The sequence below is a fragment of the Aotus nancymaae genome, unplaced genomic scaffold, assembly GCF_030222135.1.
Source record: "Aotus nancymaae isolate 86718 unplaced genomic scaffold, 86718_ANA_hifiasm-v0.15.2.pri h1tg000007l, whole genome shotgun sequence".
NCBI lineage: Eukaryota > Metazoa > Chordata > Mammalia > Primates > Aotidae > Aotus > Aotus nancymaae.
The window spans coordinates 10,179,192-10,205,236 of NW_026988418.1; the positions used below are offsets into that span (position 1 = coordinate 10,179,192).

Sequence of the window (26,045 nt, forward strand, 5' to 3'; positions counted from 1 at the left end):
TGGTTAGAGACTTTATGAGGGCAGGGGTGCCCAATGCTGTGTGTTCCCTGTTAAATTCCTCACTGGGGACAGATATCTCATCAACTGTTCCCTAAAGACCAGTAACATCAGTAAGTCCCTGAGGGATAATGACCCTTTCCTAGGGTCTGCTCTGTGGGTTCACCATAAGGGGTAGGGTGAGACAATTCAGTCTCTGATAGAAGTAATAGAGACACTCCACCCCAAAAAATTCCACTGGATGAAGTCCTCACCTTCCATTAACTCAGGACCACTTCACAAGCACTGCCCCTAGAATGTCCAATGCTCAGAACCCAGTGACCTTTCCTTTAGAGAATAAAGGGCCTGGGCATTCTGGAGATTCTGATTGGCTGGGCAGATGGGTGGGTGAGCTCCCTCTCCCCAGAGCCACCAGCCAGTTACCAAAGCTCAACCGTATGGATTCCCAACAGGAGGACCTGCGCTTCCCTGGCAGTAAGTGCTCCTCCAGTCCCTGTCACTGTACTTGTGCCCTAGGGCTTGGGTACAAACACTTAGGGAAGGCCCTTTGCATGGATGGAATGGTGCCTGGCTGTATAGAAGAGAGCTAAGCAGTTAGGAGATAGTCTACTCTAGATCTGATGAAGCAGAGATGATATTATCAATAGCCCAGGACCATCACAACTGAACGGAATGGAATGGGACATTGGTATCTCTGTCAACTGGTGAACTTTTACTTTTTTTTTTTTTTTTTTCTGAGATGGAGTTTCGCTCTTGTTACCCAGGCTGGAGTGCAATGGCGTGATCTCGGCTCACCGCAACCTCCGCCTCCCAGATTCAAGTGATTCTCCTGCCTCAGCCTCCCAAGTAGCTGGGACTACAGGCATGCACCACTACACCTGGCTAATTTTTATATTTTTAGTAAAGACAGGGTTTCGCCATGTTGGCCAGGCTGGTCTTGAACTCCTGATCTCAGGTGATCTGCCCACCTGGGCCTCCCAAAGTGCTGGTGAACTTTTACTTCTTGATGGACTTGCCCGTAGTGAAACTTCTCAGTCTGATGGATTGGATGGGTGCTGGGTTAGGAACCAGAGGCTTGACCGAGGCTGGGCAGCTCATGCCCCCTCTAAGACCTAGCTTTTCTGATCTGTAAAGAGTTAAAGGTGGTGCTTAAGCTCCCTGGAAATCTAGCTTTGACTGAATAAGAGAATGATGAGGCAAGTCAATGAGGGAGGGAAGGAATGGTTAGTGTAGTTAAGTGGATGAAGTGATTGATGAATGTAAGGTAAATGGAAGAGGAAGGAGAAACAGCTCAGACCTCAAGCTACAGCTATCAGCCAGCCTGACTCTTTTTCTTTCTTGCTGTCTTAGTGTGGGTCTCACTGTACTTTGGATTCCTGGGGCTGTGTTCGGTGATAACTGGAGGCTGCATTATCTTTCTGCACTGGAGGAAGAACTTGAGGCGGAAAGAGCATGCCCAGCAGTGGGTGAAGGTGATGAGAGCTGCCACATTCACCTATAGCCCATTGTTGTACTGGATTAACAAGCGACAGCGCTATGGCATGAATGCAGCCATCAACATGGGCCCTCCCCCTGCTGTCACCAAGACTGATACTGAGTTCCAGAATCCAGACGCTCTGTGGGAATTGGATATCCCTGAAGGCAGGAGCTATGCTTACCAAGACAGCAACCCCAAGGTGGAAGCCCCCACTCCCCTGCAACCTGTGCTGCAGCTGGCTCCACAGCAGCCCCAGGCCAGCTCCCCATTCCCACTTCCCATCTTTCAGGAGGTGCCCTTTGCCCCACCCCTGTGCAACCTACCCCCCATGGTGAACTACTCTGCCTCCTATCCTTCTGCCACCTGTTCTGAAAGGAATGTTCGCTTCCATTCCCTCCCTAATCACTCCCTTCATGTGAGCCCATGAAGACCTCAGCTTCAATGCCAGGCCTTTTGCTTCGGAATTGTAGCCTCCTTTCACTGAAGGTGAGAGCTGCAGATATCAGGGGCAGAGTAGGAAATGGAACTAAGCTCAGGGAGGTGGTATTGACAGAGGTCAGGACCCATCTGAATGTCATGCTATGAAAGATTAAAAAAAAACAAAACAAAACTCCAAGGCTCCCTCTGGTCTCATCTGCTGTTAGGAGGACAATGTCCTTCCTGTGTGATGGGGTCACTTTGCAAACCAAGTTGGTCGCTGAGTCTCACCAATATGAATTGGCACTGGAGGTTGGCTGTTGGGAGACATACTCAATCAGTACTTGTGAATGGACTCAATATCCCTCTGTTCAGTATTTAAAACAAAGTGCCTTGGCCTAGGTACCCCAAGGCCCTGCTGTTCTGTGGGATGTGAAGCACAGCTGCTCCAAGAGTGATAGCTTCTGAGGGCACATGAGTATGGTGATTTATAGTGGCTATGTCACAGGCAAAACGCGTCACCACGAGCCCCGTGAGCCACACTGCACTATGGGCTGAATTGTATTCTTTATTATCTATGATGTATGGAGCTCTCACGTGGTTGCCTCTGTACCTTATTTCTAATAATTCACAAGAACACTGCCAAATGGATATCATGATCCTCCTCTTATGGATGAAGAGACAGGTTCCAAGGTATATGCCATACCTTTCTTAGTTGCAGAGACAGTTCTCAAATCTACATCTGCCTCACATCAAATCTACTGGTATCATCAGTTGCCCGGCACCAAAGGTACTGATCTTCCCACCATACACCATAGTGCCCCTGCCCTAATGATATGTTGTGTTAGAAAACGCTTGGTGAATGCTTTGGATTGTATGTAGGGTGTCATTAAGTTGGTCCACGAATTGGCTTGGAGGAAGGGCTGGTCAGTGAACTGCCTAAAATTATACAGACATATATCCATAGTTTTTACCTTTCCTTCAAGAATCCATGTCTCCCTCCTAAAAGTTAAGATCCACCACATGGGAATATTAATTATTGTACTTCTGGAAACGGTTCTAAAAGGGGAGACAAAGATAATACTGGCCATTTGGCTCCAGTTTAGAGATAAGAAAGCCCAGTCTATCACAGGATATGTTTCTCCCTTTCCCTTTGGAAATGAACAAATCCTCTGACTATATTTGTAAATAACAAAAACTTTATGTATAGTCATTTACATAATGACTGAGGGGGAAGGTCACCAGATTCTGTGTTGGGGGAAGGGGAGGAGATATCCAGAATCTAGCAAACATGTATATACACTTAATTTATCTTTTTTCGGTGTGTGAAAAAGCTTTAGCACCTATATGACCCCTTTCTAGCAATGGAGTTTAAGCGTTTTTTTTTTTTTTTTTTAAGGTAGTAGAACATTTATGGCAAACATGCTTTAAATAGAATCTCAAAATATAAAACAGGCCTAAGTGGAGCATCTTGGGTAGACAGAGGGGCAGAGCTCATTCCTGCCTCACCTCGCCCCTCCCATCCTCTGGATGCATAAAGCCTGAACCTGGAGGCCTTTCCTTCTTCAGGCCAAATACTGCAGTCCTTAAGGCAGATTCTTAATTACTTAATTACTTTGGGCCCACTATGTGTTACTCCTTGCTTTCAAAAGGAGTAAGGCGTCCATAAAAATAGGAATCAAAGCAGATTTTTTTTCCACTTAGAAATCACAGGGGAATGAAAGAGGCTTTAGTCAGACACACTGAGAGAAAAAGAAATTTTTTTATTTAGCTAAATTAAAATGGCTGTGTTACTTATATGAAATATGCAAAGCTCAAATCAAGTCATGAAAATCCTGAATTCTCCCTAAACAGAACCAAAACTGCTTATACATTACCAAAATAGCTCCACTAAAAGAAAGATTTAAATTTCTTAATATGAGAAAACAACAAGGTAGGTTAGGTTCGTATAACAAACAATACACGCTCTATAAAGTCTCAGGAATACCCAAATGTGTTCTGGTTTGGATATGAAAGAGGGACCACATCTAGCTGGTGTTGGTAAGCAAGCCAATGAGGTGTGCAGCAAACAAAACCTGTCACTAAAAACAACTCAATAGGCCATTATGAGTGTGAGCCCATCACAGCCAAAATCCTCAACTGTGACCGGCAGGACCAGCAAGCAGGGGTGTTGAAGGAGTTATGAACAGGAACCGCAAAGAAAGGAATCTTTAATGGAAGGGAAAATGGCTAGCAGTAGGTGAAGGGAATCCACTCTTCAGCTCTGTTGCATCAGATACATTCCTGATGGCCAGGTACCTCTCCGCCTTTTAGATGACACCACAGACATCTTGAAGTCAGGTATTCTCTTCTCGTTTTTCTTTTTCTATGCTACCTTTTTGCCTCTCTGATTTATAGGGAGGCTTTTTTAGTAAACATTATACAAGATAGTGCAAGGCAAAAAAACAAAAAACAAAAAACAAAACAAGGACCAAGAAGCAGTGCTTTCATAATTTAGGAAAGCAGCAGTAGGAGCTGCCAGACTGAAAAGGTAAAAGGATTTAAAACCAAAACCAAAACCAAACTCACTAGCGCTATCCAATCTTCCTCTCAGAGATGAGATATGGCTGGTGAGGCTTGACTACAGCTGAATACCAGTCACAGGCTCGGTAAGTTAAGACAGCATACAAATAAAAGTCCCAAATTCACACTAAATAATAGGCTTATGGGACTCTTAACCCAGTGAGTCTGCTCAACTCAGAAGAAAGGAGTTCAAGATACCCTACTCTTGCCTGAAGATGTGGTACTTTCTCAGGCAGGATGACAAGGATATTCACAGATCTGAGAGTGCAGCATTAACACCTCTACCAAACTTGGTAGGGGGAGAGGATGGCACTACACACTGGCTCAGGGATGATACTAGTCAGACAAGTGCAAGGTAGGAAGAACAGAAGATAAACTAAAAAACAAATTGCACTCCTCCACGGACAGCTATCTGATGCAAGGGAAAAGTACACACAACAAAGAGTTAAGGTGTCTTCAAAGTATCTGCCAATGAATAAGAATTTGAAACTAAAAAGGACAAGCTACATTACCCTCAAGTATATTTCATATAAATCAGTTCTCAAAAAAATACCTTCCAGGTACAGACATACTATCTATGGTACAGTATATACAAATATAGCAGTATAATTCAATTTATTGCTAGAATTTTATTTGGTTGTTACAAAATCTGTAAGGGTGCATATATATTAAAAAAGGGTGTGGGGTGAGAGTGGATGGAAGGCAGCCAGAGAGTAAGAATTATTTTCAAGTTACCTAAAATGCCAGGCTAATCTATGTTTTAACCTTTCCAGGAAAGTGAGATGGAGCATAAGCTATAATGAGATAAGTGGACACATTCATGGGAAAAGATTTTATCTTGCTTTAACTAAATTTTAATACTTCTAGGAAAAAAAATTTCAGGTTAGTCAACACCAAGCTGAACATCATGTAAAGAAAAAAAACAGCCCTTAAATGTTTAAGGGTACTGGACTGTATCCATAGCTGAAGGGCAACCTGAACAAAGTTAAAAAGGAAATGATCTCCACTAAAGAAATCTGTGCCATGAAAGCTTCTCCACTTTCTCCCTGACTTGGCCTATAGCAAAGTTAAGTTTTGTAGTTTTTTTCCTTTCAAATTGTTGCCCAAAGACTGCTTCTAAGAACAACACAGCAATTCTAGACTCAACCTACAGTTGACATAGAGGTATTACTCCTTTCAGTCTAGGGACTTTTCATGCCAGGTCCACAGAAGCATTTAAAGGAAGTATTAGACTTGCTTGTATTAGATTTGAAAAACTTGCTACCACCATGTGAAAGCCCCGGCTTTCTTTGGATAGAAAGCCTCTAGCTCCAGAGAAACGTATCAGGCCCTTGGTTAGCCTCTAGGTAAAACCTCAAGGGGTATAGTTTTCTGGGTCAATATTAGAAGCACAGCTCTCTTCTAAAGCTCTGGGTGGTCAGAGTGAGGCAGTGGCTAGGGGAATTTAGCCTTGCCATTCAAAATGGAGATGGTACTGGTGGTAAAGCTGTCTTAAAGCCAGCTATGGCTTTAAGATAGACTCAAGTGGGTGGGTGGGGGAAGGCAATCTAGCTCACTTGGGAAAATGGAGCTTCCCAATGGATAACTTTTTAAGCTCATAAACCCTGAAATAGTATTAAAAATGAGAAAAAACCCCAGCAAGACTTCTCTGATTCCCAAATTGGGATTAGCTGAGGGAATAGGAACAAAGAACCAGGATCCTACTTCCATGAGCCATGCCTGGAGTCAGCACTACCTCTAGTGTCTACTCCCTGAAATTGGTTCCCCCAGCTACCAGGCCAAACCCCCTGGCAGCACCTAGGCCTTTGAGGGATGCCTTATGGACACAAGGATGCAGTTTCAGCTGCCACCCACACCAGATCAGCAATTTTAAATAAATCATTTGTTCACATCCTGTTCTAAACCATTCTTCCTACTTTCCACACAATATGCACAATGCTTTCTTTCATTTAAATATTTACAAACAGAAAAGGCCTATCTTTTAAAGAAAAGACATTTTCTGAGTCTCTATAAAGTGCAGCTAATTTAAGGCAAATTTAAGTGAAATATAAAAGGTGGCTTATTCTCTCTATATATACATTTCCCAGCTTTAAAAGATAGTCTCCTCCCCTCAAAAAAAGGAAAGAGAAAAAAAAGAGGGCTTTAATTTTTTTTTTCTGGCAATTTTAAAATGTAAGATATTACTGGTTTTAGGAAATCATAGATTTCTGAACATCATATTATAAGTAAAATGGTGTTTTTTAAAAAATAACTTTTATATAGCTTCTTCAAACAAGTTAAATGTGGCAAAGTATCTGCTACAGTAGTTTGGAGGACTAGAGGACTGATGGGTGACAGCCGTTTTGTTGTTAGGTAAGTGGATATTAGGCAGTCTATTTCTAAAATATGCCTGATGAGGCTAGACACCTAAAGCTACCCTTAGTTCCAGGAATGAGTATCTTCCATCTCCATCAGAATCAAATGCTTTCAAGCTCTCTGGTTCTGGCACAGCAGAAGAACCTAGGGAGGTCCAGATTTCCTGGTAAGTCAGCTTCCCATCCACGTCCTGGCCAGTCTTGTGGAATAAATCCTGAAGATCTGTCAAAAATGAATGACAAAAAATTTATATGCCTAAACATACAGCTAAATTTAATTAAAAGTTGTCTCAACTGAATTTAAAACACTAAAAGAAAAGCTACTCTGCAAATTTTGTTTCCAAATGGTAAAGGCTTAGGATTTCACTAAATCAGAAAGACTAATTTTTGATCCCTTAAGAATATTAAAAAAAAAAAAAAAAGGCCGGTGTAGTGGCTTATGCCTGTAATCCCAACACTCTGGGAGGCTGAGGCAGGAGGATTGCTTGAGGCTAGGAATTTGAGAACAGTCGGGGCGACACAGTGAGACGCTGTCATAACACAAAGTAGAAGCAGTGACAGATGTGCAGGAGAAATGAATGATCTCATCTTCTCTCTGTCCAGGACCTACCCTTTAGATTTTCCTGATTTTATTCTTATGTTGAAGGGGTGAAAAGGAATGCAGAGGCCTAATGAGTTATGTGATAGGAGCTAGCCTATAAAACAGACTGTGGCATATTGTGAGATTTCTTGTTGGATGGCTGAGTGGAGACTGAAGAAATGATTAGAAGCCTTTGAAAGAGTCCCAAACACTCACAGCTTTCTCAGTTTTGACAGGAAATCCAAAGCTCAAAGAGGAAAGTAACTTGCCTACAGTCACGTAAACTCTTAAGTGGAAGAGAGTGCAAATTTCTTTTCTTTTCTTTTTCTTTTTTTTTTTTAAGCTAAAGTCTTTTTCTGTCTCCCAGGCTGGAGTGCAGTGGTGCAATCTTGGCTCCTGGGTTCAACCTCCACTTCCTGGGTTCAAGCGATTCTTGTGCTTCAGCTTCCCGAGTAGCTGGGATTACAGGCGCCTGCCACCATGCCCGGCTAATTTTTTTTTGTATTTAGTAGAGACAGGGTTCCACCATGTTGTCCAGGCTGGTCTCGAACTCCTGACCTCAGGTGATTCACCGGCATTGGCCTCCCAAAGTGCTGGCTTTATAGGTGTGAGTCACTGTGCCTGGCCTTTTTTTTTTGAGGTGGAGTCTCGCTGTGTTGCCCAGGTTGGAGTGCAGTGGTGTGATCTTGGCTCACTGCAACCTGTGCCTCCTGGGTTCAAGTGATTCTCCTGCCTCAGCCTCCTTCGTAGCTGGAATTACAGATGTGTGCAACCATGCCTGGCTAATTTTTGTGTTTTTAGTAGAGACAGGGTTTCACCATGTTGGCCAGGTCTCAAACTCCTGGCCTCAAATGATCTGCCCACCTCAGCCTCCCCAAGTGCTATGCTACCACACCTGGCCTAGAAAATAAATTTCTTATTACCTAGTCCAATGCTCTTTCTACTATGTCTCTCTGGATCCAGAAATTAAGCAGCTCAAGAACCAGTGACTCAAAAGTGCAATGAGATACCTGTCATAACCATTAGGATGGCTATAATAAAAAAAGACAGGCCTTAACAAGGGTTAGGGAGGATGTGGAGAAAGTGGATCGAACCCTCACACATTGCTGATGGGAATGTAAAATGGCACAACCACTCTGGAAAAGTTTAGGAGTTGCTCAAAAAGTTAGGGCTACCATATGACCCATTAATTCCATTCCTAGGTATATATTCAAGGGAAATGAAAACATGTTTACATAAAAACTTGCACTTGAATGTTCATGGCAGCATTATTCCTAATAGCCCAAAAGTGAAAACAATCGAAATGTCCATCAACTGCTGAACAGACCAAAATGTGTTAGGTCAATAGAATGAAATGTTATTCAGTCATAAAAAGGAATGAAGTACTGGTACATGCTTCAACATGAAGAGACCATAAAAACATTATGCTAAGTGAAAGAATCATATTGAAAGAAAAAAGCATACACAAGGTCACACTCTATATAATTCCATTTATATGAAACACCCTAAATAGGCAAATCACAGAGAGAGTGGTTAAGAGACTAGTGGTTGCTGGAGACTGGCAGGAGAGAGGACTGGGAGTGACTGTTTAATGGGTACAGAGATTCCATTTGGGGTGATGAAAATGTTCTGGAATTAGACAGCGGTAATGGTTGCACAACCTTGTGAATGTACTAAAAAACATGGAATTAAATGCATTTTAAAAAGGTGAATGTTATGGTATGTGAATTGTATTTCAATAAAATAGAAGAATCAGAGGACTATATATCTCTCCAAAGTGCATGCTCTCTAATTTTTAAAAATCAGTAAACAAGAAAAAGAGCAATATTACCAGTTGATCTGTATCTTCCTTTTTATTTCAATGGCACTACTGAGTCAAAATGATTAGAGAATGTCTATCAATAGTTTCTTCTGGCATTTTCTCAAGGTTTTTTCACAAACACATAGGAGTGTCAGTTACATACATAACTTTTTTTTTTTTTTTTTTTTGAGACAGAGTGTCTCTCTGTCACCCAGGCTAGACTGCAGTGTCATGATCGCAGCTGACTATAGCCTCAAACTCCCAGGCTCAAGCGATCCTCCCGAGTAGCTGGGATTACAGGGTATGTGCTGCCATGCCTGGCTAATTTTTGTATTTTTTGTAGAGATGGGATTTCATTGTGTTGCCCAGGCTGGTCTCGAACTCCTGAGCTCAAGTGATCTGCCCGCCTTGGCCTCCCAAAATGCTGGGATTGCAGGGGTTAGCCACTGCACCTGGCCGTATATATGTAACAGTTAAAAAAGACTTGTGTCCCCATAATCAAATAGAAGATTTAAACTCGAATACCAAAGAAGGCCAATGAGCTTTACATTTCTTTAAAAATATCCCCCAATTCCTTTAATTTCATCATTTATTCCACACTATACCTAGGTTCAATAGGCCTCTTGCTGTTTGGTATTCAGGAAGAATAAAAAGAACCTGAAGGGAAGGAAAACAGTTGCAGTGCAAGGCCCAGTCCATCAGGGACTTCTTGTAAACAAGCTTCTGAATAGGGCCCTACTCTCACTCCTACAATAGGTGCAGCAATGCAGCTAATAAAATGTCAAAAGCTCTCTGAAAGGCAGAAAAGCAGTGGGACACTTGTTCCCAATGCCTTCCACCAAATGGCTAGATGAAGAATCCTGTTTTTTTAAATTTAAATTAAAATTAATTAATTTATTTTTATTTATGAACAGTCCTGCTGCAAAAAGAATCCTGTTTTTTTTTTCTTTTTTTTTTTTTGTGGCATGAGTTTATACAACATGCTACACTACTCACTTGGTAGCAGTTTTCAATTAAAAATATGATTGCTGCTTCAGGTCATTCCAAAAGTGTAGTCTTTCAAAAGTATCTAAGGCCTATGCTGATGATTGAAGCATTAATGTTAAGACTGCTATTCCTTAATCTGACCTAATAGCTTTCCCCAATTCATTCCCATCAAATCTTGATGTAACAATGGAGAATGGCAGGAAGCTTGTCTTCCCATTAAACACAACTTAACACTTTCCCTTCTCCCCAGAAAACAAAAAAAAAAGTCAGGAACAGGGAAAAAAAGTAATCACTTTCAAATGGTGATACAAAAATTTATGCTTTAAGCATTTAGTTGCAATGTGTAGGTAACTCATTCAATTATTTAACAAATATTCAGGAGTAACAGGTACTGTGCTAGGGGCTGGGAGTAAATAAGACATAGTCCTTATCTATGGAAAGTTATATTTTGTATCACCCCAAGAAATTACAACAGAGTGACATGTGCTAAACAGGGGCAAGAAAAATTTAAGAGCACACAGGAGGAGCCTAATCCAGTCAAGGGAGGTAAGGAAATGTTTCCTGGTAGAGTGGTATCTAGGCTAAAGAGAAGAGCCAGAGGAAAGTAGGGTGAACAGGAGCAAGTGATTTGCCAGGCAGCCAGATAATGCAAAATCAGGAGGCACTAAACATCACCATGAGGGATAGAACACACACTGTTGGAAGCAATGCAAACATATTTTTCTGAGAATCATTTCCTTTCTACTAATATTTTGCTGATTTTCAGTAAAAAGGCCCCTCATTTTTGGAGGGCCCTGACAAATAGGGTCAACTTTTACTTTATTTTACTAATCTCATGGTATTGTATTTGCTTTTATGCCTTCTCCATTAGATTATAATATCCTTGAAGAAAGAAAATGAGGCCGTATCTTATACTGCATTCTTATTGCTTAGCACTAAGTCTAATGAGGCACTCAGTGAATGAAGACCCTAAAAAACATTACTAGAAAGACAATATAGTACGCTGGTTTAAAGTACAAGCTTTGGCCAGGTGAGGTGGTTCATGCCTGTAATCCCAGCACTTTGGGAGGCCGAGGCAGGTGGATCACTTGCAGTCAGGAGTTCAAGAGCGGCCTGCCCAACATGGTGAAATTCCATCTTTACTAAAGATACAAAAAAATTAGCCGAGCATGGTGGCACGCAACTGTAGTCCCAGCTACTTGGGAGGTGGAGGCATGAGAATTGCTTGAATCTGGGAGGTGGAGGTTGCAGTGAGCCCAGAGCCCAGATTGCGCCACTGCACTCCAGTCTGGGTGTCTCAAAAAAAAAAAAAAAAAAAAAAAATTGCAAGCTTTGGCATCAGACTATCTTGGTTTGCATTCTGTTTCAACCAATTATTTGCTGTGTGAACTTAGGCAGTTTCCCTATCAATAAAATGGGTATAATACATAAATACTTATGTTCATGGAATGGTTATCAGGATTATATGACATAATGCATATCAAGTATCTGGCACTTGATATATGCTCAATAAATGTCAGATCATATATATTTTTTACAAGTGAAAATAAACATTAAAGAGTTATTACTTAGAACATTCCCGTTATTACCCCGTGGTATAAAAATTTACCTTCAATGCTAGAAATTCCTGGTAGGGAGATAGGTCTTAGTTGGGCAGCTTTCTCAACTGGGTCTCCAAGAAACTGTGAAAATTTTGGCAATGCTGATGGCTTTGATGTGAAACTCTCTACTTGCTCTGTAACAAATATATAAGGTTTTATTTAGTATTATTGAATCTAACACCAGATTAAATTAGTATTGAAGGTCACCTTTTAGGAAAATTGCATGTACAATTAATTTAAGAGAAACATTTGATAATTAAGTAGCATAGTGGCTATGTGAAGTTAAAGGCTTGGATTGAAACATATTTGGGCAAGGTAAGACCAATTAGTATTATATTACATTAAGGTCTGCAGCAGCAGTCCCATTAGATCTTATAGTACAAGCTAGCATTATACATGTTTAGATGGTAAGTGCTTAAGCTGTCAAGTGACAAGAGCATAGTGGCTGGATATTAAAGATCTTGACATCCTGGGAGATATGCTTTAAACCCAGTCTAGGGGTATGTGCCACTCGCTAAGCTGGTGCTAAGGGTGCAACCATAAGATTATGTAGCACAATGTTAGCACAAGGCATCCCACCATAGTTCTGTCTCCTACCTAAAAGAGAATTTAAGAGAGGTTGTACTGCTTTTCTAACACAGAAAAATACTTGTGTGGGGAAAAGGTCAAAACCAACACAGTCCAGTACCTTGGTTATGTCCTCACAGGGTCTAAATCAGTGGAGGCTAATGTATCTGCTAGTATTGATTAGACAGGTCCATACCTAAAGCCAAAAACCCTTCCAACCCAAAGATCCCATCATCATTTTTGTTAATGATTTTCAGGACGACGAATATTTATTTTTAAATACATTTTGTGCACTTAGAGAAAGGAAAAGACTCCCATAAACAACTTTTAGGGCTGGTTTAATATACGCTATGACAGTAACATTTCTGCCTATAATTGGATGCAGACAGCATGGAGAAGTCTATTTCCAGCTAAACATTACCGATTCTTCCCTTAATAGACTAGAGTACAAATCATGTACAAAATGGGCTTTTTCTAAATGAAAGCAAAGTGTATCAGCTTCATCTCGGTGCGTTCAGGCATCACTCACTCGATGTGATCAGTACTGCTAGAACACCTTCCCTGCTCCCTTTGTGGGAGGCAAGCTGCTCAAGCCTCCATGAAATATTAAGAAGTCGGCTCTGCTCTCACCTTCATCAGCGGTCTCTGGAGGCCTGTTGCTCTCAGGTTTGTTTGTAAGAGCACTGATCAGCTGGAGTTTCTCTTTTAGCTTGGATACCTGAGAATTTGAACTATCTTCTTTCTGCCCAAAACAAAGATTCAAAAGGTTTAAGGTGTTAGTAAGACCTCATCTAAGTCACCACTGTATTTCCAGAGGCTATTTAGCACATAGGGAACCTACTGAGGTCACTGAGTGCCTCATTAGACTTAGTGCTAAGCAAGGATATCCTACTGCAGGATAAATATTGAGCCTCAGTAGGTTCCCTATAAAGACAATAAAAGAATGAATCAACATATACTGGTGATGTCTTTGGTCCTCAGCGCTGATAAGTATTTTGCTGGATTTGAGACCATTAAGGGAACATTATGCTACAGATGATCTGATTCACTGGGAGCATTTGGCTGATGGGGGAAGGAATGCATGTGTCAGCAGTAAAGGAAATGTACCCTTGCTCAGGTGCCTATGCGACACCCATTTCCTAAATGAGTAGGATCTTGTTTTCTAGGAGCTATTTCACACTAACTAAATAACTTTAAGAAATATCTTGCTTCACCTTGTGACTGGACCACTTTAGGCAGAATTTCATGCTCTTACCACCTTACAAAAAGAAGCAACTGAACAAAAACAAACCACAAGTTTTCCCCTGATCTTTCCTCTGTCCCCCCCGGTGATGATTCAACTGGTAGTGGAAATTGTTAGGACATAAAGAAGGAGCTGTAATATTTATAATTCAAAGTGCTGCTTGCTCATATCTTTTAAAAAAGTTTTTTTTACCCCATACCCTGCCTCATTCCCAGGAGTATCAAGAGTGTCATATACAAATACATTTAATTATAAACAGAGAGACATCTGGTTTCTATGAGGCTCGTTTCTAACTGCTTAGACTAGTGTGAAAGGTCCTGAGCCTATGTTTTATTAGAACAGCAACTCATTACACATTTCTTTTATTCATTATGTATTTACTTATCTCACCCCTATCTTATTTCTACTTTAATAGTTATTGTACAGCAGTTCACTTAGGTTATTTAGGGAGCTAAAATATGAACATATGTAATGAAAACTAGGTACTAAATGCTTGAAGAATTAATGGTAAGGATAAATTTTTATCTGGTTAGGATGTTTGGATAAGGTGGGACACAGGAACTGACACACTGGGAAGACAGTTAAAAACACAAGGGTCTGAAAGTAAAGCCAAGAAATTTATGTATACGTGTGTATTAGTGTGTTCTCATATTTACTGTTAAAATGTGAACTGTGACTGAAATTGCTACTACTTTCTAATTGTAACCACCTGTTAGTTTTTTGGGCTCAACATTTATATTGGACTCTTAAGTTTTTCTGTCTTCTCTAGGTGAAGTTTAAAAAAAATCTGCAGAAGCAGTTAGAAAACTCAACAAAAGTGTAGCTTATGATGCATTAAAACCTTACCATATTGTGACTTTATCTAGATAACATAAAGCTATTAAGGAAGTAAAAATAAAGACAGAAAGCATTACATCAAAAGCTACCTTTACTGTGGTTCAAGTTCATTTCCTCTGAACCTCATGTGCTCTCAACTTTTCAAATATAATATGCATCTGAGATGGTAATTTAGTCACTTGGTCATAATCTTCCTGGCTTATCTTTCCTAGCTTTCCTTAGCTCAGGGTTTAACAGTCTAATCAGAGAATACTGTAATCAAAACTTTTTTTTTTTTTTGAGATGGAATTTCGCTCTTGTAGCCCAGGTTGGAGTGCAATGGTGCAATCTTGGCTCACTGCAACTTTGCCTCCCGGGTTCAAGTGATTCTTCTGTCTCAGCCTCCTGAGTAGCTGGGATTACAGGAATGTGCCACCACACATTCCTGTAATTTTTGTATTTTTAGTAAAAATAAAAAAAATTTTGTATTTTTACTCTACTAAATTTTTTGTATTTTATCTCTACTAAAGAGATATTTGTATTTTATCTCTACTAAAATTTTTGTATTTTTAGTACAGACGGGGTTTCATCATATTGGTCAGGCTAGTCTCGAACTCCTGACCTCAGGTGATCCACCCACCTTGGCCTCCCAAAGTGCTCAGATTATAGGCATGAGCCACCACACCCAGACCGAAATCAAACTTTCCTTCCTGGAATATCAAAGCATATCACAGATTGCTTGTCTTATCTTGATAGTATGTCTGGGAAGAGTGAAAAAGGGGAAGGTACAAGGTGAAGGGAACTTGCTGAGGTTTAAATGGACTATGAATACATTGAGATTGCACTACAAAAATAGGAAATAATTTTTAGATTAGACAACATTTTTAGATTATCTATGCCTCTGTCCCCCATCATTAGTATAGACAACTTACTGTCTTAGCATAAAAGTAATTTCCTTAGGGAAGTCTTCTTGATCTTATTATATTATAATATTTATCATACTCATGATCCACAACCTGTTCAATTACATGTTAATGATTTTCTGACTGATAGGACTTTGAGCTCCACCAGAATAGGGGGTCACATGTCTGCCTTGCTCACTATGGTCACCCCAGCTCCTAGTAAAGTGCTTGGCAGAGGGTAGGTGCCCAATAAAGTATTCATTTATTCACTAATATACTAATTTACTAATTGCTTTGTTTTGAAGATTCAGCACATGAGACCAAAAGTACTCCCTTTGAAAAAGGAGCAGTAGATCAAAAGCACTGAGATGTTGATGCATTTACTTTTACTTCAGGGTAAGCATCCCATTATTTACCTTTATGCTTTGGATTTTTACTGTATCTGTTCTGTTGGTGACTTGATCCAAAGACTCTCTTTTCAGAGTGGCAGATCTATCACCCATCTTAAAGGGCAAAACAAAAACAAACAAACAAAGGGAAGATTAAAGGCAAACATTAAAATTTGAACATCTAGCACTTTAAACAAATTGGTTAAACTTATTGAAAGGATCTCAGAACATTCTCAACAGAAATTGCGGAGTAGAAGATGGGAGGAGAGAGGGAGAAAGGCCAGAGAGACAAAACTGAAACTAGTGCTTCTAGCTCTTTCGGTCGCAAACTTTAAGACTTTGAAGGATAAAAGGCGGTAGAACTTTTACACAAAATCATGCTGAGCATTAAGCTGCTCTAAGAAACAGTAGGACAGATGGATACTATTACCAATTTTCTCTGCTGGAGAAATATAAAGTAGGGGGAGAGGGCAGAGACATAAAGAGAGTTTAGTAGGGCTAAGTTTCCACAATAAGCCTTGAAAACTTTCAATGCATAACACTCATGATCTAAAATTCTTAGGCAGCCTAGTTTAGCTGAGTTCAAAAAGGCTTTGTAAAATAAAGCTCCTTTAATCTTCACAGCTTTGTAGTAAATTATACACTCCTATAAAGCAGGAGAGGGAACAGGTCTTCCCACTCCACCCTTTAAAGGAACCTTTCCAGGCAACTCACCAAGGCTCCACTGTGGCAGAGCCAGTTCAAATGCTGCATTCCATGAACCAGAGTTCGACTTTATCTGTGGGCTTGCTTCCAGCTTTGGTGGTTACTTGAATTTATGGCACAATTTCTTGTATTTGGTTTCTATTTTTAAATATTTGCCTGTGTCTTTGCTGTATGAAATCTTTAAGGGTGGGGGCTACAGTTATTAAAAAAAGAATCCACGTGGATCCCTGCACAATGTTTATGTGAAAGGTGATGATAAAAACTGCACATTTTATTCACAGCAATATGAAAACCAGTAAACCACGCACAGTCTGCCAGCATCAGCAACTTAGTAGGTCAGTTTCCTTACATATAAAATGAGGAAGTGAACTCAATAACCTCTTAAGTTGGGGAGCTGGTCTGACCTGATCTGTTTTAAATGACTTTCCTGACATACACAAAAGGTTCCCTTTAATATAGAGACAGCAGGATAAATATGAAAGCCATTTCAGGCTTAAAGAAATGGCAAAAGATTTTTGGTTACTATCATTTTCATGGCTCCCACCGCTAACAACTTAGAAAAGATGAAGAAGACCCTTGGAAATACGTGCCAGAGCTCCCCTACCAGATGGCTCACTGGTAACATGACAGTAGGCTTGTCGTCTCTGCAAACAACTTGTGGTGAGGCCTTGGTAAACAACTGGACCTCTCCACATCTCCCTTTACAAAACAGGACAAACACTGCCTGGCCATTCACATCACACAGCTAGTGTGAGGATTAAAGGAGACACGGATTAAGTCTCTCAAACAGGCCAGAAGGTTGTTCTCAAAAGGTGGTGGGATGTCATCCATGCACAGACAAAACACATTGCATGTCACAAAAGATCAGAAAAGGCTTACCATGCTGAAGGACAGGTTTGCTTTCTTTTCTACCTTGCTCATAGCAACCACATCGCTTTCTATGAGGTTGACTCTCTGGGTAAGATTACTGACTGTCTCGTTCATTCCCTCGAATTTAAGATCATTCTGTCTCTGGTACCCCACTAGGGCACTGTTTACCTCCTCTAAAGAGTTGTGAAGGTACAGGATATCCTAGAGTGGAAATAAATAAAGTTATGGAATTCCATGAAAGATGTAAATCAGACAAGCAGGCCAGCAGCACCGAACAACCATTACTATGTCAAATATTGAAGTAAACTCCTTTTCCTGGTTTTGACGATCCATCGTCTGTCTCTGCTTTGTCCCTCCCACTCTAAATTGCTCCTTTGGGAATTGTTTGGCCTCAGCTAGACAGGAAGGGAAAACAGGGAAGAGAGTTCAACTACCTACATGATTCACTCTTTGGCCCCAGAAAGCTGAGAGCTTGGGAAATGACTTCCCAATGTTTACCTCACCTGCTGGCGGAAAGGCTTGCTGGGTTACTAACTGAAAGGTCCATTAACCTAGTTTGTCAGAACAAACCTACTTTAGGAACAATATCAATTACTGAATTGGCTCATGTAACAAAACCATAACAAGTACTGCATTATTTAGTACAAGATTCAATTATTTTTATTGACATCCTCCAGTACTGATTGCTACTTAAAAAAGAATGATAACTATAGGTTTTAAAGGGCATTAAACTCAGGACAGAAAGTCTTCTTAGCGAAGATTTTCTCTATTCTCTTTAATGTGATTCTGAACTCAATAGTCTTTTTCCCCCCTCTTGCCTTTTCGTCTTTAGACTTTAGAAAATCCTGATTTTCCAGGATATGCTTTCTAACATTCTTAAAACTTACTGTGGCTCAAAATAGCCATCACTCTGGATTAATCTGCTATCCATTCATCTTTAACCTGCCCAGATAGCTATTTTTCATAAAGAGTTTCAGGATAATCTGCTCATTCTATGTCTTTTAAGATATGAAAAGGAATTTACTCCACTGATTGACACGCAGAGAAAAACTGCAAAGTGCCAAAGAAGGGACAGGACAGCAATATGGATCCCTGAGATACCAAGACACATTCCTCTCAGCTCAGCTCCCAGGCAGGCAAATAAATACAGGAGGCGCCTGCTGAGACACCAAACATTAAGCCCAAACTATTTGGCTGCTTCCACAGTGCACTGTGGTCACAGGGAGTTAAGCCAGAGATAAAAAGCACCTGTTTCAAATTCTCACTGTGGGTTTTATTGTCAAGTTCTGATGTGGCTGAAGGTGATGGAATGATCTGGTTGCTTCCAGCAGTCTCCTTCAAGAAGTGCTGATTCTGTTAAGAGGAAAGAAGGTTATTGTAGACAACAGGGAATTACTAGGTCTAGCTAACTGAGATGGTCCTAGAACATTCTAGCCTCCCCCAAAAAGCATCCACATATTAATCAGTAAGTATTGTCTGGGAACATACAGGCTAACCAGTCCTATGCTAGGTTCTGAGAGAGCCCAGCCTGAGCATGAGTTGGACCAGCAGCACCTAGATCACCTCAGGGAATTCAGATCCTCCTAGTCTGTTTCTCAATCTCTTAATGGAATGAACTCTCTAGAAACCATTTCTTATTTGCCCCATTGCTTGTACTCCCAGAGAAACTACAGCATCACTGTAACTTTCCAGGGACCAACTTAGTCTCAACCTGGCACAGTGTCATTGTTTCCACTGGACTCAAGAGCTTTGACATTAAAAGGGCAGCGAGTCATGTAACCACGGGCTTTGGGCATTTAACATACATCAATCATACGCATTATTAGTTTTTCCCTTATAGCATGTGCTAAGTAAGACTTACGTTTTAGGGTTATCTTTCCTTTTCCATTCCCTTCCCACTGCTCAAGTTTCTTTGCAGAGACTGAAGGATAGCATGTTTATATATGCTTTTCCTTCAGTGAGGAAAACATTGCATGGCTTAATCCTTCAGAGCCCATAACTATGACTTATCTAGCATAAAGGATGGCAGTAGGAGAATTACTATTGGCAGCTATGGAAGTTTAAAAGTGGCAGATTTAATTATAATAATGCAACTGGTGAAAATAAACTGCTTTCCTTGATATCTGAAATCAGCCTGCTTTTATAAGAAAACCAAAAGGCAACAATAAAGAGAAGAGGAGGAGAGAATGGCAGGTGGGGGAACTCTTAGTTCTAAAAAGCAGGAATTTTTTAGGTAGGAAAAATTATTTTAGAAAGAATTACTTGAGAGCATGATCAAGATATTAAAATCATGAAAGAATTGTTGAATTAGAGGGGGTTTGTTACTACGGGTCACACAGTTACTCAGTGGCAGTAAGAACCAGAATCAGGGGTCTGGACACCCAGATCAGTGTTTTTTCCTCTGGGCTAGCCCCGTTAAGTAACAGGGAGGCATGCTAGTTTTGAAGAAAATGCAAAACCTTCCTTCTAGAGCTCTCTAATATAGCTCAGGTCTCCTTGGTACAAACTTTCCAATTTAAACTTGGAATTCTGAAGCTTGCAAGGAGCAGGTGGGGGTGGGGGGCAGATCCAGAATTTGGCAGAGAGACTAGTGAACTTTTGTGTGCCTTGAATAGTCCCGATTTCAGATAGTTATACATAACTCATCTGAAATCAGCAAGATGGCAAGGGCTACACCATCCTTTTTTACCCTTCATAAATCCTTCATGGGGCTGTCACCCATTAAGTAATTGACTAAGGCCTCCAAATGACTGCGGACAGCTTACATCTGCAGCAGCACTAAGTGGTCCAGAGACATTTGAAAACAATTCCTGGGCACTGGAGGGGTTCGCTTCTGTCAGTTATCTGTTGCTGCCCAACAAATTATCCCAAAGCTTTGTGGCTTAAAGCAACAACAATTAAGTATTTCTCATGATTCTGTGGGTTGACTGGGCTCAGCTGGGGGTTGAGGGGGATGGAGTGGTGTTCTGTTCCATGTGTTGTAGGCTGCATTTATTTAACTGACAGCCTGGCTGGCGTTAGAACATTCTAGACAGCCTTTCATCCACGAGCACATGTTTCAGCATTTGGGAGTCTAAGTGCCTTGTTGAAATTCCTGATGCACAGAATAATGAGAAATAATCACTTGTTTTAAGCCACAAAGTTCTGGGGAGCTTTGTTATGTAGCAATAAATAATGACACTCCTTTCCTTTCCTTCTTTTCCATTTTCTATCCTACCCATTCCATCCTCAGGAACTGTGTCTTATTACCTACACCCTCCAGTACTATGTTTGCAAAAGACTAGGCTTTTAATTCTATCTACCATAATTGGTTTACTAACAAATTGTAGAACAACCAATGTATACTGCTTATTAGATCTTTTGAACAGATGCATAGCAGGGCCTTTTCAGATTAGTGGAAAGCTGGCATCATGACTCTTACATAACATAGGGTGAGCAGAAGCATGCTGACTTTCTTGGTCTCCTTACCATATCACTCTGCAGTAATTCCATCATTTTCTTGTGTTCATCCACAGTTTTCTGCATTGCTTCCACAGCAAGATGGACGCTGTTTAAAGTATTGCCAATGGAAGCTACACTCTGAACAAAACATACAAGAAGGTGTAAAAAAGCTTTAAGATAAAACTGATGTGCAAGAGATCCCCGATTCAAATCCGGGTGCCCCCTAAAAAAAAAATGACGTGCAATAAGCTGCACATATTCAAAATGTATAATTTGAATGTTCTGACACATATACAATTGTGGAACCATTACCACAATCAAGATAAACACTCATCACCTCTAAGTTGCCTTATGACCCTCTGCAATCACTCCCTCGCTGTTCCCAGGCAACTACTGAACCATTTTCTGTCACAATAAATGTTTTCATTTTCTAGATTCTATGCAAGTAGAACCAGTGAGGAAGTAGTGCTCTTTAAAGTGTGGCTTCTTCTACTCAGCAGAATTGAGATTCATCCATGTCAAGGGTACTTGGCAGGGTGCAGAGTAGCATTCCGCTGTGTGGCTCTATCACAGCTTCTCTCTCCTCCCACTCATGGACATTTAGGTTGTGTTCAATATTTGACTATTACAAATGAACTGCTGTAAACATTCATGTTCAGGTCTTTATGTGGACTTCATTCCCCTTTATCATATGCTTTCTCATCGCCATAATACCTAGCAGGTGAATGCCTGATCATATGGCAGATGCTTCATTTGTTAAAAAACTGCCCAACTGTGTTCTAAAATGGTTATGCCATTTTACATTCTCACCAGCAGGGAATGAGAATTCCTCTTACTCCATATCCTCACCAAGACTGGTATGTTCATTCTTTTCAACTTTAGCCATTCTAATGGAAGTGTATATTGTGATTTTAATTTACATTAAACACTGCTCTAATGAAAATCAGTGCTTCTAATTATTTCAAATATCTTCAAACTGAGTTCCACGTAGTGTATACTGACATAATTAACAGGACTATCTATCTAGCAAGCAATTTTCTCAATTTAAAGGATTTTTTCCTAGAGGAAAACCAAATCTTCCCTAAAGAAAAAATAGTTGTTTATAAATCTGGAACCCAGGGATAAGGCTCTCTCACAAACTGCCTCTGTCAATCCCTGCTGTGGGCAGGCAGATGGCCAAGCAAACACAGTAGACTGCCACTTGTTAGAAGCAAAGGATACTTCAAGCAAAAGTGGGAGGGAACTATTTCTGGCTTTGGGAAACTCAACACTGCAGAGATGAAAGAACAATTCATTTGGCAGTATTTGTTCTTCCTTTATTGTAGAATCCTGTCAGCAACCATTGAATGGAGATATGAGTAGTGGCTTACTTAGTTTTAATTGGCCCTAAGGAGCCCAAATGGACAGGGAACTTGGAGATCTAATTCAGAAGCCATGTTTTAAAAAAGGCCTGTCCTAAGGGAACATCCAAAAGGGTATTACTAGTCAGTATGTTTTGGCTTTTTCAAGATATGCTGACAGTTTTACAGTGCCACAGGAGTATTTTTAACCAAAGTCATTTTATTACACTAATATCCAAGAATCCAAGAGAACAAGAGATGATGTTAACAAAAATTATATGAGATACAATAAAGTTAGGTATTTGGGATGACTTAACACTTCAAAACTGAGCCACTTGAAAAGAAACACAGTGCCTGGCATTATAAACACACAGATTTGCAAAGAGACAACACACTGGGTAAAAGTCTCTAAGCTGGTTTGCTATTTATGTAAGCTCTGTTGTTACAAAAGCTACAGGCGTTCAAAGCACCTACTGTTTGTGAAACCAATCCTCACTGGCTGGATATATGAGCCCATTAGGATGCTCGAAGATAGTAAGCTCTTGTTTAAGGATTTTTTTTTTTCCCCTAAGGAAGCAGCTGACAGAGCCATGTGAACTCTGGAGCAGAACTCTGAAACTAGTATTCCCATCAACTGCAAAGTGCCTGGTACATACTGGAGGAAGTTCCACAAATGTTTGTTGAATGAATGAATTCAAGAATAAACCAGTTTCCTTTTCTAATGCAAGGCTGTGAGAGTTGCTTCTGTACTAATGGCTACAGAAGCCTACCTTTTCCCAACTTGGCCCTGAGAACAATGGCAAGAATCTGGCTTCATCAAAGTTGTCCCTACCCTTTTTTTTTTCCCCAAAAGTTATAAGTAGATGGTCATACTGGACAAGAAGCAAATTATGGAGACTGAGCACACACAGATGATGTGGCTATAAAATAGCAAATTTTGTTTTTGCTTATGGCTTAGAAATTTCCTTTGTGGAAAGGAGTCATATGCTCATAGACCCTGGCACATAATCTAATCAAACTTAGCACATATATTTATAATTCAAAGATCCTAGATTTGATATCCACTGTTTGGGGAATCCCTTCTTCCATTTCCTGTGCCAGGGGATGATGTCCTTTATGTTCCAATTAGGCACTTTCTTCTCCCTTCCTACCGCTATCCACTCTCCCCATCCAGCTCTAAGGATCCCTGAGTACCTCTGGTTGGTCACAGCTCACTGTAACCTCAACCTCCCAGGCTCAAGCGATCTTACCACCTCAGCTTCCCGAGTAGTAGCTGGGACTACAGGTGTGTGCCACCATGCCCAGCTAACTTAAAAATTTTCTGTAAAGATGAGGTCTCCCTATGTTTCCCAGGCTGGTCTCTAATTCCTGGGTTCAAGTGATCCTCCTGCCTCAGTCTCCCAACGTGTTGTGATTACAGTCATGAGCTACCATGCCCAGCCTCCAAAGTGAGTTTTACCAATTTATACTCCTAGCAGGAGCAGGAGTGTTTGAAAATTTCCTTTGTGCCAAATATCCTTGCCAACACTTGTTTCCTGAATTTTTAATTTTTGCATTTCCCCAGGTTATCTTTTTTAACTTAATCATGGAAAATAATAGAGATTTAGGGCAACTGTCATGTACAATTAGTCTTTTCATGAAGACATTGTGAATGGTGAACTAAAAAAGCAAGTTGAAAAGTAAACCCATATAAGCTAACATAAGAGTGCCAGCAGAGCAATTCTGGGACTCAGAGAGCCAAATAAAACGGTATGAACCCATGTAAACCACAGCTAACACAACCTGTTGCAAATTAAAGGCCTAACTAACCAGACCAAAACAAAATTGTTCTGAACTGTTTAGGACACAATGATATACTCCATTACTGCTGCCTTGGAGCAGCTGATTTCAAATGCCAGGCTTTCAATGAAAACTTAAAAGAAGCTAGAATTGTGGCAAATAGTACCCACACATGGCACCTACCTTCTGAAGTCCCTCTACAGTGGCAGGCAGACTAATCAAGTCTGCAGCTGACTTAACATTGGCTTTGAGGTGGTTCACTGCAGAAGTCAACAGAGAAATCTGAACAAAAAAGAGTAACAAACAATGAAAACAAATGAGACCTTGCAGACTACATGTTACCTTCACAAACACTATGGTTGGTGATGTCAAGATAGTCTAGGATTTTACGTGTTTCTGCGACCCTGTCAGTTCACAGGGGTAAAGGAGATAGGACTTTGGATAGAGTTGAAATCTGGGAGGCAACAATAATACCCCTTCTTTCCCTGCCCAATTTGAACACTAGTGCCAAAGAGTAAAAGCAAGTGTTATTCTTTACTCTAGTCCTGGCAGCACAAGATCCCAAAATCTTAAATTACTCAAAAGATGCTGCAATTGTCACACACTCCTTCAACAATTGGACAAGAAGAAAGTTAATGATGAGAGATCACTTCAAAATTTCATTTTGGTAAAATATAACACCTCAGTTATTTACCAAACTTTTGTTCTTGCCCAAGTGGAACATATATTATAAAGTAAAAGCCCATCTCACAAAATACAGTCTACAGGAACTGCACTCTGATAACTTGAACAGTATTTTCAACTACTTGGAGATTTGGTTTTGGTTTAATAATGTGATTAATATTTCAAACTCAATAGCTCAACCAAAGCACTACTTTGTCTCCTGAAGGGGCTCAATAAATACCCACTGACTCACTGACTGATGCAATGTATGTATTAAAATAGGAACTGAATCAAAATAAAATGAGGCTTCCCATCTGCTATTTAGGCATAGAATTCTAAATATCTAGACTTCACTCTTGAATGGGAACTGAGGGAACCTGTGTAATACTCAGTTTCAGGCTGCAGAGACAATATTCTAAAAGTTTTGCAGTTTGGCTCAAAACACTCTTGAAAGATCCTTAGTTCTAAACTGGTTTCCTATTCCAAATTCTAGGATAAGAACACAGATCTGCCAATAGCAATTATATTCAGAGTGGCCTCATAGGGTACCCACCAGTTTCTGGGCACTTCTTATGGGCCAAGCACAGTGGTAGGCACTGGGGGATGAAAGACAAAACAGAACCAACAGAATCTGATTCCCTACTCATTCCTTTAGCAAATGTTTGGCATCTTCTCTGTGCCAGACACTGCTGCAGTCATTGTGGAGACAGCAGAGAGGCAAACAAGACCATGAAGCTTTGTTCTCGTGGAGTGTACATCTTAGTAAAAGGTGACAGAAAAACAAAAAAAAGAATCCGGGTTGTAATAAGTACTATGCTAATAATTTTTTCTTCTTCTTCTTTTTTTTTTTTTTTTTTGAGACAGTCTTGCTCTGTTGCCCAGGCTGGAGTGCAGTGGGGCGATCTTGGCTCTCTGCAGCCTCTGCCTCCTGGGTTCAAGTGATTCTTGTGCTTCAGCTTCCTGAGTAGCTGAGATTACAGGCATGTGCCACTATGTCCAGCTAATTTTTGTATTTTCAGTAGAGATGGGGGTTTTGCCATGTTGGCCAGGCTGGTCTCAAATTCCCGGCCTCAAGTGATCTGCCTGCCTTGGTCTCCCAAAGTGCTGGGATTACAGGCGTAAGCCACCATGTCCGGCTATGCAAATAATTTAATTTAAACAAAGCTCCCTGAGCGAGTAGCAGTAGCTTGGTCTGAGACGAGGGAGTCTGGTAAGGAGCCTGGGAACTCAGGTTCTCTTTTCCCTCTTTTCTTTTAGGAGGCTTAAAACAAATTTTCAGCCATTCACTAATATAACAAATACTATTAGACCCTGTTATACACCAGTGATGAACAACACAGATGTCAGGTATCCTGTGGTGTTTATATTTTAGAGCAAGGAGACAGACACTTTTACAAAGGAAAAATATCAGATAGTGGGAAGCACTAGAAAAACATTAAAAATAAGGTAACCTGATAGGAGTGACTGGGTAGCTGTAAGGCTGGTCGCCTCGCTGGGAGATCGGACACGCCCCCCCCCCACCCCCCGGGAGCTTGGACAAGCCCACCCCCCTCC

General features: G+C 40.6%; 2 protein-coding genes across 3 annotated transcripts in view; one reads left to right on the forward strand and one right to left on the reverse strand.

Moving 5' to 3' along the window:
• The first annotated feature begins 360 nt into the window (after nt 1-360).
• TEX38 (testis expressed 38) lies at nt 361-2,069 on the forward strand. Its single transcript, XM_012434649.3, has 2 exons — nt 361-471; nt 1,348-2,069. The coding sequence occupies exons 1-2, from the start codon at nt 435-437 to the stop codon at nt 1,899-1,901; spliced, it is 591 nt and encodes a 196-aa protein (XP_012290072.1). The 5' UTR covers nt 361-434; the 3' UTR covers nt 1,902-2,069.
• Nucleotides 2,070-3,634: 1,565 nt separating this feature from the next.
• Nucleotides 3,635-26,045, reverse strand: part of EFCAB14 (EF-hand calcium binding domain 14) — a 47,072-nt gene continuing 24,661 nt past the window's right edge. Inside the window, exons 4-11 of one of the 2 annotated variants that reach the window (XM_012434637.2) lie at nt 24,012-24,110; nt 20,737-20,847; nt 18,517-18,621; nt 17,278-17,469; nt 15,721-15,807; nt 12,974-13,085; nt 11,785-11,910; nt 3,635-7,030 (exon numbers count right to left, since the gene is read on the reverse strand). In XM_012434637.2, the coding sequence (XP_012290060.1) occupies nt 6,852-7,030; nt 11,785-11,910; nt 12,974-13,085; nt 15,721-15,807; nt 17,278-17,469; nt 18,517-18,621; nt 20,737-20,847; nt 24,012-24,110 (1,011 nt within the window). In that variant the 3' untranslated portion in view covers nt 3,635-6,851. The remainder of the gene's footprint in view (nt 7,031-11,784; nt 11,911-12,973; nt 13,086-15,720; nt 15,808-17,277; nt 17,470-18,516; nt 18,622-20,736; nt 20,848-24,011; nt 24,111-26,045) is intronic. The other variant, XM_012434638.2, reaches the window with a different exon arrangement.